At 43.6% G+C, this 15,236-nt stretch overlaps 1 protein-coding gene across 1 annotated transcript in view; it reads right to left on the minus strand.

Moving 5' to 3' along the window:
• Positions 1 to 4,887: 4,887 nt before the first annotated feature.
• otog (otogelin) overlaps positions 4,888 to 15,236 on the minus strand; it is a gene marked incomplete at its 5' end in the record, with an annotated part of 79,692 nt that continues 69,343 nt past the window's right edge. The window contains 13 exons of the mRNA XM_079555515.1: positions 4,888 to 5,126; positions 5,329 to 5,408; positions 8,670 to 8,715; positions 8,980 to 9,099; positions 9,703 to 9,807; positions 10,183 to 10,364; positions 10,438 to 10,513; positions 10,911 to 10,951; positions 11,020 to 11,118; positions 11,191 to 11,292; positions 13,820 to 13,921; positions 14,001 to 14,105; positions 14,579 to 14,785. Of these exons, the coding sequence (XP_079411641.1) occupies positions 4,926 to 5,126; positions 5,329 to 5,408; positions 8,670 to 8,715; positions 8,980 to 9,099; positions 9,703 to 9,807; positions 10,183 to 10,364; positions 10,438 to 10,513; positions 10,911 to 10,951; positions 11,020 to 11,118; positions 11,191 to 11,292; positions 13,820 to 13,921; positions 14,001 to 14,105; positions 14,579 to 14,785 (1,466 nt within the window). The 3' untranslated portion in view covers positions 4,888 to 4,925. The remainder of the gene's footprint in view (positions 5,127 to 5,328; positions 5,409 to 8,669; positions 8,716 to 8,979; positions 9,100 to 9,702; positions 9,808 to 10,182; positions 10,365 to 10,437; positions 10,514 to 10,910; positions 10,952 to 11,019; positions 11,119 to 11,190; positions 11,293 to 13,819; positions 13,922 to 14,000; positions 14,106 to 14,578; positions 14,786 to 15,236) is intronic.

Raw genomic sequence — 15,236 nt, forward strand, 5'->3', positions numbered from 1 at the left:
GGATTTAACAATGAAAGATTGAAATTCAAGTTTTCCTTCATAATAAGTGTGAAAATCCTGTGATTAAAATATTACTTAAATACCGGGACACAGACGACCTAGGGCAGATTATGTACATGGATGTTTCTTCAACCTTTATAAGCATCAATTGTGTGATTTAAAACCAAAAAAGGGTAATTTTCATTTCATTTTTTATTTATTTACTACATACGTCAGTTTCAGAATTGTCCACTTACAGCAGAAGTCTAAAGTTCTGTCTAAAGCAGAAGCTCCATGACTTCCTTTTTCACTTCTCAGTCTGTGACTGAAGAGCAATGAGGCCTCAGCTTTTTTACTGGAAACAAAGAGCTCACTGTATTTAGTGTCATGTTACTGTCACTCATGGTGTCTGACCTAAAGTCTAACTCTGAAGAAAGTTGATTCACATATACACTGAGAAGGTTGGAAGGGCGCCCCCTTGTGTCCAAGTGCGTCCAAATACAGGGACCAGAACTGGAGCCATATTTGGTAGTAGAAAGGGTTAAGTCATTTGTTTATAATCCGAGCGCCCCCATCATTTGATCAATGAGATCGACTAAACTCAGATTATTCAGTGTTTAATAGTTTAATAGTTTTCAAATTGAACCAAAAATACTCACGAGTTGAAAGTGAAAACCATCATTAATAGGCCCTATACTTGAGCTAAAAGTGAGCCCACCAGTTGTGAAATGCACTTCTTAAGTCCTCCCTGTAAAGAACTGGGATGATAAAACTGTTTAGACCTCGACTGACATTTTCATTTACTCACTCTGTTTTTCATTATTTCTGACCAAAAAACAAATCTGCTATAGGGCCTTTTGAATCATCACAATTTTTGATTTGTACGTATTATGAACTGTTATTACATAATGCGATTCTATTTCACCTTTTTGTGAACTTTTCAGTCACTTTCCAATCACATGACCAGAGGCCGGCCCAATCACAGCACAGCGTTGTGTTTGTGAAAGAATGTCTAAATACGCTTATTCCTACTGCGGTCAAATCCCTCCGTCTCACTGCGTCTGGGTCCAAGGGTCTCTGACGGCTTTTGGATTCAAGAGGGATTTTAGAAAACGTATTCATGAAGAGAAGTGTAACAGTAAAGGCAAACAGAGTCACTGTTTGTCAGGAAATATTTATTGAAAATCCAAATGTACATCGTATGGTACAACCCTCAGTCACTCCATCGTCAGGCTGTTCAGGACAAGTCCACAGTTGAACAGCGCTTTTCCAGGCGTTTGCAGCTGGGCGGGACTTACGGAATACGTATGTAGGTTTTACATTCCCATAAAGGCTCTTTCAGACTGTCAATAGAAGTTTGGATGATTTTAGTCTCTCCTTTTCATTTTTATTTTGTCTTATTTTAGTCGATGGAAATATTGGGACATTTTAGTCATAGTTTCAGTCAATTTTAGTCGTCAAAATATCACTTTAAAATCACAACTTGCTAAGACACCTGCAGTTGTGGTCATGGACTCTAGGGGCAAGAGTTACTTAGTACTGCTTTAAAGGGGGGGTATTATGCAAAATCGACTTTTGCAAGCTTTATATCATGTTATTATGTCATTCTCTCATTACAAACATGCCTGAAGTGTTGCCTTGGCACATTCACGTATTTTTGAATAATCTGTAAAAACTCTGATGGCAGCCATTTTAGGGATAGGTTTGCCTGAGTCCTCCTAGGAACGCCCCCACCTCCTGGAGACGCCTCCGAGCTTTCGTCACCAGCCGAGTAACCAACCACTGCCCCTCAGCAGAACCCCCTCCCCACTGATGCCACAGACAGCGTGTGGAGGGGGCGTGTCGGAAAGAGTCAGAGGTTCTTAAAGAGACAGAGGCCTATTTCAAGACATTCACTACAGCCATTTTGAGAGAGCAATTTTATACAAGGCAGTTATTCTAATTTACTGCATTTACAGACCAACAGAAGGTTTGGTCATCATTGTAGTGTGATATAGACTGGTGCTATGTGATTGAAAAAAGCATAATACCCTCTCTTTAAGTCCTATTATAGAGTCTAAAGGCCTTCCCAGTTCTAGTGTATTACTTTGAAGGCATGAGCCGCACCTGGAGCACATGACTACTTAATACGCAGGAGCAAAAGGACAAACTTGTTTAGTGTTCCCGATTACACCAGTTGGGCTCAGTTCAACTAGAATTCTGATTCTACTCTGAAGGCTACATGCAAGCACTTCAAAAGGAAAGTAGAAGCTGCTGTGGACATTAGTACTAACCGTGTTATGGTATGGCCATGCAGCTTATTCTTTACAATGCTGCTAGACTGTGGTTGCCATGTCCTACAAACGTTTCCACAGTTTGGGCTCATTTACACTGATGTTAGACTGAAGTTTACGCCGCCCGCCCCAGCAGTGACCTAGCACGTATTCCGGAAGTGAGGAATCAGGAGCACAATTAACAGCTTAATCTTATAACGGTGATTTCCATTTCAGAAAAAGTGAATGTGGACCAGAAGTCCCCGCCCACAGTGAGACTAACGTTTTCACACCAAAGATAAGGAATAACGGTGTGGACCTGTCCATGAGACGCTGAAAACTCCCCAAAGACGACGAGAACGTGTGTGTTCTATCAGACTCCAATAAATAAATAAAGTGCTCGACGAACAGCGACCGCTCTCTGCCTTAGAATCACGTCACACAGAAACAGTACAATCACTACAGCTACGACGGAACTGCAAATGTAGGCGAGTATTTACAGAGCGGAGGATCATGGGAGGTGGTGTTTCAGGGGCTGTCAGTGCCCGGTTTGAGTCTGTCATTGCGAGAACGTTCGATGAAGACTGTCGTTCTTCTGCGTTTTGGGCCCGTCCTCCAGTGCTGCTGTGGTGCAGTGGACCAGACTGCTGGAGGACCGGCCCGGTTAGCGATTGAAAAAGCACATGTTTTGGCCTGGATGTCTCGCACGATACGATACACAATACAAAATACATGGCTCACAATATCGATAACCTCACGATGGGCCGATACTGCGATAATCGATAAATTGTGCACAAAAACCTACAAAGAAACATATGCGATTTTTCACCTATTTAACATTTTTACTTTATAAACAACTACAAATGTATATGATTTACATTTGGTTTCATGTGCACCCTTCCCCTTTTTCTTAAATAAGTAAATAAATGACACTGACAGACAGTGAGCCCACTGATTGTATGGAGTCTCCACAAGGAATAAATTAAACTCAAGTTTATCTCACGTAAGATAAAAACACTATCATTCAAAGTAAATGGCTCGTTGCACATTGTGGCGGGTGCAGGTTTCTAAACTTCCTAAACTGTGGGCCAGGGATCAGAGGGTGACCCTTTAGCTTACGCTTTGAGGCTGTTCATTAGCCTTTAGCTTATACTGTATCGGCTAAAGTTTAACCAGGTTAGGCTAACAAAGAAGAAGATATCATCAGAAGAGTACCGGAGTAGAGTGGGTCTTCTTGTGATCGGAGGGTCGGCGGTTCGAATCCTGCGCACACTGGTGTATGAATGAGAGTGTGAACGAGTGCCTAAAGTAGGTAGAAAAGCGCTATATAAATGTGAACATTTACCATTTATAACCGGCATGATTCCCACAAGAAAAACACCTGATGGAGAGGCCAGAGCAGTAAGTAAATCAAAACGCTCGCAAAACGGTAATGATAATGTGTGTTAGCCTTTGATGAAGCTGTAACATTGTGAAGTAACTTCACTTATTGCTGCGATAATTCTATTTCTACTACTGCTAATGTTGCATGGGCGACATCAACTCAGAGAGAGGGGCGGAGTTAACTGAATCCAAGCGTCTTGTCTTCCGGGTTGGAAAAATACGCCCAGAAAAAACTTTTATTTCTGAAAAAAATCTGTACTCCATAGTGGTAGAGGTACAGTATATTATATAAATTCCTACTTTGGAATGGCTAAAATCGCATGATGTGGGCCTTTTAAATCACATAACAGAAGGGCCCCTGAGTGCTCAGAAAGGCCAGCACCAGCTTTGCCACCACGTCATTTTTACAAACTATGTTTATTCTGTTTAAGCGAAACTCCATAGCCACATCGTGCAACGAGCCGAATAATTTGTGTGAATGCGTTTGCTCCAAGTGCTTACAATGACAGTGCTGCCCTCTACTGTCCTGACTGTATTCTTGACAATAAATGGCCTCTGGGGACTTTGAAAGCCTCATTCATATGCATGACATCATCACAAGTATCAATATGGGCATAAGAAGTATTGGTATCGTATCGTTCTGCAAAATATAGTCACATATCACTAAATGTATGTATTGTCACACCCCTAATTAGGACCACTGGCAGGAGCAGGGGGCGGGGATAGGACCACTGGCAGGAGCAGGGGGCGGGGATAGGACCACTGGCAGGGGCTGGGGGAGGGGTTAGGACCACTGGAATGAGCTGGGGGCAGGGTTAGGACCACTGGCAGGAGCAGGGGGAGGGGTTAGGACCACTGGCAGGAGCAGGGGGCGGGGCTAGGACCACTGGCAGGAGCAGGGGGCGGGGCTAGGACCACTGGCAGGAGCAGGGGGCGGGGCTAGGACCACTGTCAGGAGCAGGGGGCGGGGCTAGGACCACTGTCATGAGCTGGGGGCGGGGCTAGGACCAATGGCAGGAGCAGGGGGCGGGGCTAGGACCACTGGCAGGAGCAGGGGGCGGGGCTAGGACCACTGGCAGGAGCAGGGAGCGGGGCTAGGACCACAGTCAGGAGCAGGGGGCGGGGCTAGGACCACTGGCAGGAGCAGGGGGCGGGGCTAGGACCACTGGCAGGAGCAGGGGGCGGGGCTAGGACCACTGGCAGGAGCAGGGGGCGGGGTTAGGACCACTGGCAGGAGCAGGGGGCGGGGCTAGGACCACTGGCAGGAGCAGGGGGCGGGGTTAGGACCACTGACAGGAGCAGGGGGCGGGGTTAGGACCACTGACAGGAGCAGTCGGTGGGCTCCTGGATGCCGTAGTTGACCCAGGTGGAGTTGCCGCTGCAGTAGAGCTGCACGGTTCGGCGCTGCAGCCCGGTCTCTCGGCAGCACTTGCAGAAGCGTGCGTACGTGTTGATGTTGTAGTTGTAGATGCTCGCCGACGGACATTTACCGTCGCACGACACGATGTTCACCTGAAACGGGACAGGGTTAAGGGGACATAAGGCATCCACAAATCATAATACAATTTTTATTATTCATTAATGTATTCCTTTATTAACAAGGAAAGCGTTTAAGAGTGGCACAATGATGGACCTGGTGTTGCCTTCTCCAGTGTTAGTCGAGGGAAGGGGATGTTTAAAGTTGGCACAGTGCGTGATTCAAAGCGGCACTCACCGGGCGATTGCTGCGGCAGTCGTTTTTCCTGATGGTCATTCTCACAGTGACTTTTTGACATGACTTTCCGTCCTCTTTACCTGTTCAGCAGAGGGACATGTTTAACGCTTTTCACCTCAACTTTAGATGTAGTTTACAGAGAAGTTCAAACAGAAAAGAATGAGAAGAGGCGTCCACATGGTTCTGCGTCACAAACAATTCTGATCATCAGCAAAAATGATTTGTCCAAAAGACTAAAACACACACACATTCAACAGTGAGTTTTGCTGAAATTGTATAAATCTTTAAGATAAATGCATTGAACTTTGGCATTTGAGGCATTGGAAATATTGTGTTTGGGCATTAGATTGCATTCAGTTTGAGTTCCTGTTACTCGTAAAATGTTTTCAGAAAAACTAGGCCAGTTCAAAGGTTTTGTGCAGCAGAAAAGGTTTGTAGATTCTCAACTAAAAGCATTAACTCCAAAGTGATATACTCTGATATCAATCGATATGGAAAAAATACATCTAAATATTTTTTACCATATCACCCAAATGCTCCCTCTACAGGCGGAACAGCAGCATTACACCAACGACAAACGCATGCAGAGTCTAGGCCCCTCTACGGGTCTAACACAGTACATTGTTGAAAGTCAACAATGCACTGCCCACAGAGCCAAAGCAGCTGTCACATGATCCTCAGGTCGGGGCGGGGCTAACAAGACAGGAAGTGAGATTAGAATGAATGTTTATTGGCATTTTATCTTTATATGATCTCCTATGCTTCTGCATTCGTACCATTCTTTTAAAGGTAAACCTAACGCTATTTTCAAATGCACGTCAGGCGGATAGAACAGAGGGGGGACTTGTTTTTTGACTGGTGCGCACTTGCATCATGGATGCTGTCAATTAGTGGCCACTCTGTAATTGTGCTGCACAGCTCAAAGAGGAGTACAATGGGGAAACAAGATCCTCCTGGATTTTATGCTGGAGAGCCAGATTTGGCCCCCGGGCCTGACGTTGCCTACCCCAGTTTGGTTGTGTATATTTTAATGTCACTTTTGAATTAAATAAATGAAATAAAAAATGAACGGAAATGTATTGGGCCATTTGAGCCCACTCTGGCAGGTCATGGTGCCTCTGATGCATCACTACTATTCAGTGTGGAAAATGCAAAAAATTATATTATGGAAAAAGTCGAGAGCCGGATAAAATTGCGTAGGGGGGGCCACATCTGGACCCCAGGCCGCAGTTTGCCCACTTTTAACTTTAAATCTTTTAACAAACAATATTTTACTCAAAACAAAAATTATGTATTATTAAATTTACCAGTTTCATTTAGTTTACGTTTGATATTGTAAAGAACAATGCAAGCAGGGTAAGTGGTAAGGGCTCAGTGGAAGACATGACTTTTGTATGAAGCAGTAACTGGTGTACAGTAATGTTTAATTTTCAGTTTGTTGTGTGACAAATAAGATTTATAACCCCAGGGAATACACTATTTCACCAAGACGAGCGAACTTTACACATTGCGGCTTTTCTTTCAGGGGCCTTGTTCTCGTTGGATTTCTGCCAGTTTTGGGGGGAGTACATTGTCGAAGATCAACAATGGCCTGAGCGGGCGTGTACCTCGTTCACAGTTTGTGTTGACTGTGGGAGAGACGGGGCTAACGGGGAAAGGGAGGAGAGCGAGGCCGTTACCTGCGACACGGACACAATCAGACAACCAAGGAGCAGAGGTTATTCTTCTTATCTGCTCCTTTTCAATCATGGGAATATCCAGCTAAGAATGTGTGTGCATATATCTGTCAATCACTGTGTGCAACATCATGACGGGGAAACATATCAATGATTTTTCAAAACTAATTCATTATCAAAACAAAACACCCAAAGCATCTTTACAGTCAGTCCTGCTCTGACAAGAAGCGACAGCTCTCACTTCTCTGACCAGCCAATAGAAACACAAAGAAGAGAAAACGCCTCCAGAGGGAACCAATCAGAGCCTTAGTGAGTGTAACTGACAGGTCAGGTCTGAGAAACTTGGTTTGTCGACAGGTCCCACATGAAACTGCATTGAAAAAAAAAACAACTAACATCCAGTGGCAGAGGGTCACCCCAGTGCTACGTGCTGGAGAACCCAGCCATGATATATTTGTCTTGATTTTCCACGCATTTGCGAGAAAAAAAACCTGGATTTCCCAGTACTTCTTACTGTCCCCACTTTTCAGAGTCACTGTCACAGAAATGCTAGAAAACTGGCCCTAACATGAAATCATTACAAATGCTTTATAATTAGATGCAAAGTATTATTTACACAAATGTTTACAAAAACATATGAGTTTACAATACTGTATACTAAAGAAGGATAACAAGAAGGACAAGAAAAGAAAAGTGAGGTAGGGGCCATTAATGGTGCCTAACACTAGAACGTGCCTCATTCTAGTGTTACTTGCCATTTTTCTTACATAACTGTAGCTCACAGTAGGGCTGTGTGATATGACGATACATATCGTGTGGGAACAATAGAAAAGTGTCTATCGTGCCATTTCTCACTCTGAATAAGTCGTCCTCCTCTGAGACTTTTACGCTCGGGTTTATACACATGACAGTTCAGATCAGTTTAGTTTAGCCCCATTTATCCTGCAATCTCACATTTTTTCTAACCTAAACAATATTTTTTTTTAAATTATCCATAGCAAAACCACTGCTTCAAAATAAAGTTTAAAAAGGTAAGCAATGATATATTTGTCAACTTTTCAAAGAATAACTGAAAACGTAGTATAATACGTATTAGTCTTACATAACACTTTTTTAGACACTCAAAGTCGCTTTACAATTTTGTGCATTATTCATTCACTCCATACTCGGTGGTGGTAAGCTACTATTGTAGCCACAGCTGCCCCGGGACTGACGGAAGCGAGGCATAATAATCAAAATGATAACAAATAAAGGCTATACATATGTAATGAGTCTATCATATATTAGTTTCACAGTTCAAGCCGAACTACAGAAACCAATGCACTTTTTAACGATATTGTATCGTTATCGTGATATAGTGCGTAAAATAGTCCATATCGTGATATATGATTTTTTCCTTATCGACCAGCACTAGCTCACAGGGTAAAAGAGAAAAGAGGTGCTTCTGTTTGTGAGATGAAAATGATTATCCTTTAGCTCTGATTGGTTCCAACTGTCGGGCATGTCTTTGTGATTTAAACACTGCGTTTCTATTGACTCACTACATTGTGGTGTGAGAGAAGCTTTGACTGAGAGGAGACATGTTGGACACATGTCGAGGCTACAGCGCTAACGCTAACAATGCTAATAAACAAACAAGCTAACAGCGCTACCAGCGATACTCACAGGTCCTGCAGCAGCCGTCCATGTAACTCACCACGGACCCTCCGATCTGAAACAGCGGCAAATGTTTCAATGAAGCCACGATAGAGGTCCAGCCGGTTTCCTTGGGCCTGTCTGTCTTTCAGAGATTTGTCTTTTGTGTAGTTTCCCACATTCCCCAGTTGAATGCCCCGTGTGTCATCGATTAGTGATTAGCAGCCCCCCGAACTACAGGGTTAGCATGATCTTCATTGTCTGCAGAAGACTTTACGTTCCTGTTAGGAAGGTTAGATCTTCAAAACACATGCAGAATGACACTGAAAGGCGGTTTTACCTTGAGGCAGTCGGTCTCGTTGAATGGGGGGCAGCTGATGGGGTACGAAATCAGAGTGGAACCGGACTGAGTGTCTGCGCAGTCAAACTTCACACAGTTAGACATCCACGAGCGGCCGGGCTGCAGGGAGATACACAGGACAAATACAAGGAAAACAGAATAAAACCAATCAATCAATCAGTCAAGTTACAAATAGTGACACAACAGAAACAAGCATTAATTCAAACTCTTACTGTGAGAGAAATGTTACACCAGAGAGTTTAAAGGTAAACCTCACACATGACTGTCAGAGTTTTATGTCTGTTTTTTGGTGCGGAACAAAGTAAAGTCTGATGTGGGACTTCCTTTGATTGACAGTAAAATAAAACTGAGATGAAAAGAAAAGACGGCACCGAAAGCTAACGCAGGTCCATCCATCTGAGAGACAACCACCTGCATTCTTTGCAAAGCTACAGACAGGCAAGTAAGAAGCTTTCTCAAAGTTTGTCATCCCAGGCAGCAAAGTCTTAGAATTTTACCCCTCTTTCTGCTCAGTTTCTTATTTAAACCATACGGCGAATATTGTAATAATTATTATCATCCCATTCCTACTTGATTCTGTAGTTACTTTGCCAAGACAGTGATGACATTTGACTTTTTAATTAAAAAAAAAGAAGTAAAATGTGATTATTATTTAAATGCATGCCCTGACGTGTTTCAAAAATGACAGAAATAGCTTGTTACCTTGTAGAGGGCCGTGGTGCCGTTGTCGTGCTGGTACGAACAGGAGATGTTTTTGCAGGAGCCGCAGCACGTGGTCTGGTCTTTGGGAGGGACATAGATCTGATTCTAAGGGAAACGAGACACACGGAGTTATAGCAGAGAAAGGTTTGGTTGAGAGCTCCATGCCAGGTATCCGAACCCGCATAAATGTCCAAAAACACCCCAAATATCTAGATTATAGAGTGACTGCGCCAAGCTACTGTACCTCTAATGACACAGGTTTGGAGCTGGACTCTGCCTCTCACTGTCAAACCGCTGTTAGCTATAGATCCTAATGTGCTGGTTTAAGTTCTCGTTTATGTGATCATTTATATGCAGGACATTTATTACAAGCCACAGCCAGAGGTCGGCCCCAAAACTCATACCTGGGTTGACCAGGCATTTGGCTGAGTCGCCGTATAGATGCAAAGTTGACAACATTAATGTTAGATTCCGTGTCACCTGCAGGCAGCCGGCGGTGCAGTTGTGGGTGGTGGTCCTCATGATGTGGAGGCCGGTGCTGGAGTCGATGGAGCGGCTGCACTGGCGGCTGAGGCACACGCCCTCCTCGCCGTGCTCCACCAGCGTCTGGCCCGGGCGCAGCAGCAGCCCACGCTCGGAGAACACGCAGCCCGCCTCCACCACTGCGGCGGAGGAGAGAGAGGGTCACCATCAGTTGGTTTGGACACGTGCAGAGAGGGGAGGACTTTTACTGACCACATTTGTATCGATTGCAGTTGCACTGGTTTTGGGGGTCAGCAATAAAGGCCCGGTCCACCTGCATCGTCTCGCCCTGAAAAAACAATATGAGTGAATATCAGCGTTAAACTCAAATATTTTGTCGTAATTTAAGTCAAAGTCATATTTTTGTGACTAAAATTAGACTGAAACTAAATTCAAATGAGTTAACGAACTGGCTGACCGAACAAAACAATTGTCACACAGGCTAGTTCTCGGCAAGAGGAAAGTGACTGAGTTCAGTTGTTCTTTTTATGTTGTTATGACATGGGAGATTTACGGGATAATACTAAAACGTAACGAAGCCGAGAAAAAGTACGAATACGAATCAACACTGTCTGACAGCACTGCAGCCTCATTAACATGACGATATCAGTCAGAAAACAATACTCCAAGGTAAAAGTGTCAGTAAAATAAATGTGTCCTTTAACAGTAATTAAGTATATTTTTACCAGGCCACATTTTGGAGAGGCGATCTTGTCACAGGCACAATCTACAAACAAAACAAGAGTCATCTCACCATCTGTGCTTTTATCATGTGTGGATATTGTTTCTGGTTACCGCATGTCTGTCTGGGGCAGCAGCGTCCCGGGACAGCGCTGGAGATTGGGCTCATCCCGACAGGGCAGCTGATCTCTGGGCAGCGCTGCGGCTCACACACTAAAGAGGCAAAGGCCAGTGTTAGGTTCATTCAAAGATACAGGGCGATGATGTTAGAGATGTGACACTGACCGCACTGGTACAGCGGGCAGCAGCGCTCCGTCGTGTTGGAGTCCACAGACAGCACCTCTCCCTCCTGACAGACAGGGGGCGACTCTGAGCACGACGTACACACTGGAGGCACAGGAGAGGATCAGTCAGGTGAATACCAAGGACAACAAAGTCGCACTATTCACACAGAATGACCCAGTGACGTAGGTAAAACTGAACTGGAAAAACGGAATGATGATAGCAATCCTCAGTGGACTGAGCTGCCGATGATTCTTCCTCCAGTTTCTCTCTGAAGAGTGGACTTCTGTCCAGCACAGCTTCAACAAAATAACAATAATCTCCATGCGCTCTTTTTCTTCTTTGTATGTTTGGTGCTGATGATTGTCTGTCAGATGCAATATTTTTCCCTTTTGTCACTACCCAAGGTAGCGAAACTAAGTACCAGAAGGTTCCGGCCCACTTTAATTCCTGCCTGTATAAATGAATGTCTGCTGAAATGTTGTAAATGCTGCACATAATAATGTGGGGTCATGTGTACATGTATATGTAAAGTGTTTTCTTTCTATATCCCTTTTTCCAAGCACCTGTGGGGAATTCGAACCATTTAAAGCCACATTGCGTAACATTTTGGATTCAATACAAACCAGGCTCGACACAGGAATTGCTATTTTTGCAGTGAGTAATCAAAGACTGAATTTGGATAAGGATCTAACCTATTAACACACTGAGTGCCAAAAACTTTTAAAAAAAAAGAAGCGTTTTTTATATTACGAAACAAGACACTCTAATAAACCTGATGTGTGATTTTGGTAGCTCTGTGGTGAACAGAACTGAAATAAATGACCATCAAAAACTGAACATTTATATATTTTTTTGCGTTTCTTTTCCTTGTTTTTTTTTAGTCTGAGGGGGCGTGGTGTTGTGTAGCGAACAGCTGTAAAGCCGACACTTCTCTCCTGCTCTCTGGAGCGCGTTTGACAAAGCAGAGCGGCTTCCCATGGAAACATTTCTCTGAGTTTATAAAGGTTAAAATTGGTCCAAGGACGGCTGAGAAACATCCTGTTAAAGTCTTCAATTCGAGAACCAGCACAAGCGATAAAAAGCGATCGATAACACGCGGTCTTTCAAAACGTGTCAACAATGTTGTCTTTGAAAATTTACTTGAAACTGAGATATTTTGGCATTTGTCTCTTCCCATAACGTTAGTGTCTGTCAAGAGAGGATAGAGGAGGAGAGAAGAGTTAATCAGAAAGGAGAGTGTTTCATAAAACATGCAATATCTCAGTTTGAAAAAAAAAATCAGTGATTTTGATCAAAATTTAGCCTCTGTTTAGCTTAGGGTTTCTCAGAAACCGAGGCACGTAAAATTAAACAGTCTTCAAACGAGCCATAGCATGTGTCCATAGCTATTACATAGAATATGCTGTGGTGCTACAAATATCATGAAAAATGATCTGGATTGTTGGCACTCTACAGCTAAATCCCAAAACAGTGTGGCACTCAATGTGTTAAAATCTCATATTTGGCTGTCCTAAGTCGACATCTCCATGGAGACGAGCTAAAAACGTCCCCCACATCCAGTAAAGTAACTGTCAGGTCTGAGGAGAGCTAACATGCATGTTTGTTTGGTCATTTTGGGGGATTTTTCAACAAGATAAATCAATCAATGCCTGTGTTTTATTCAATGTTCTTGGGTTAAATGATATGAGGTGTGGCTTTAAATTAATTTGCACTATTTTGGATGTTGGTCCCGGTATTTGGATGCACTTGGACACAAGGGGGCGCCCTTCCAACCTTCTCAGTGCAAATGTGAAATTACTTTCTTCAGAGTTAGACTTTAGGTCAGACACCATAAGTGACAGTAACATGACGCTATTTACAGTGAGCTCTTTGTTTCCAGTAAAAAGGCTGAGGCCTCATTGCTCTTCAGTCACAGACTGAGAAGTGAAGAAGGAAGTCATGGAGCTTCTGCTTTAGACAGAACTTCAGACTTCTGCTGTAAGTGAACAATTCTGAAACGTATGTAGTAAATAAATAAGAAATGAAATGAAAATTCTAATTACACTTTTTTTTTAAATAACACAATTGATGCTTATAAAGGTTGAAGAAATATCCATATACATTATCAGCTGTAGGTCATCTGTGTCCCAGTTCCTCTGAGTCGTGGTGGGTCATGGTGCACCACAACTCAGAGGAACTGGGACAAACATGACTCTACAGCAGATACTAATGACAAGGATTTGCTTTTGTAGAATGAGAGTCATTAATATTTAAGTCATATTTTAATCACATAAATTCTGGATTTTCACACTTATTACGAAGGAAAACTTGAATTTCAATCATTTATTGTTAAATACAGCAGAAGTGTAATGTTCTAAAGCAGAAGCTCCATGACTTCCTTCTTCACTTCTCAGTCTGTGACTGAAGAGCAATGAGGCCTCAGCCTTTTTACTGAAAATAAAGATCTCACTATTTAGCGTCATGTTACTGTCACTCACGGCGTCTGACCTAAAGTGTAACTCTGAAGCCAATCAGATCACAGAGACTCAGAGTGGGCGGGGCTCAAATCAGCACCTTACGCCAAGATCTATAACAAACCCAGAGTAGAAAGGGTTAAAGCAGTTGCAGTAAAGCGTTGGGTTGTACTTACTGCACATGTGAGCCAGGCAGCAGGCGTCGGCTCTGGTGGAAACCAGCGTCTGATCGTCCCGACACGAGGGAACCACAGACTCGCACAGCTCCGGGTCACACTCTGGGAACAGACACACCGGGACACGTCACGCTGATGTTAGAAGTACTTTTAACCTGAGGCGTGCGAAGATCAGACTGACCGCAGGAGAACAGCGGGCAGCACGAGTCCTGTCTGAAGTACGACACCAGCTTCTCTCCGTATTTACAGTCGGGAGGAGGCAGCTCACACAGGCTCTGGTTACACACTGTAAGAAACAAAGCAGATTGACTACAGAGCTGCACTTATGTTCAAGTTTTGGATCCACGTTTTACTCGTGAGAACATTTTACTTTTGCTCTACGACATTTGAATGGTAAATATAACACAGACAGACCTCCCCCTACATGTTCCAGCCATGTCCTGATGTGTAGAATGAGCCCAGACCTGTTCACCACAACTGCCTCTATAATCCTGTACTGTCACTCAAAAGGTTGTTACTTCGGGTCCGAATTGCAGTCATGCATAAGCTTAATATAGAAGGTGCAGTTACATGTATGACCTGAAGGTGAAGGTGGCAGTAGTGAGCATAAAATGGCAAACTTTGCATCTAGCACCTTTAAATTTGGCATGATCAAGTGCAATACTTTTTTAATAATGAAAACAAGTTTAATAAGTTTAATTTGACAGTGCAACTTTTACTTTGAGCACCACTGACAGACCTACATATGAGGAGACTGACCGCAGAGTTTGTGAGGGCAGCAGCTGTTGTCGTCGGCCAGGCTGATCACTACCTCCCCCTGTCTGTGGCACTCGGGCACTGCGCTGGAGCAGTTGAACTCCACGGGGACGATGGTTTCGTTCTCGCAGCGGTACATGCAACAGGCGTCGTGTGAGGCCTTCCACACCTCGCCGTGAGAGCGAGGCAGCCCCGCGCTGTCCGTGCACGCTGTGACACACAGAGATACAGGGTTATGAGGATTATACAGACACTGGGGAAAAGCTGGGCTATCTATTCATTTTCCTGTATTTAAACTAATGCTAATTTACTAACTAATGCTTTTTAATAGCATTTTAATTCCCCCAACTATATATTTGTTGCCACAAACACAACAAACCTGTGCATATTTAAGATTTGCTAGTATTCCATCAAAGAAAGGATTACGGGGAATTTCAATATTAAAAAGAAAAATGGGTCACAAGTGGAAACTTTGAGGAAAGAATTTGAACAAATTCAAAGTCCATCTATGACATGCTAGAGCCGTATGAGCCATCTCAGGGAGGGGTCTCCTGGTGGTTCCCAGAGTCAGGACTAAACACGCTGAGGCTAAGGCTAAAATCTGGAACAGTCTTCATGAGGATGTGAGAAAGGTGTCACTCTGATAATGTTCAAATCCAGG

The sequence above is a fragment of the Gobius niger genome (genome assembly GCF_951799975.1).
Source record: "Gobius niger genome assembly, chromosome: 4".
NCBI lineage: Eukaryota > Metazoa > Chordata > Actinopteri > Gobiiformes > Gobiidae > Gobius > Gobius niger.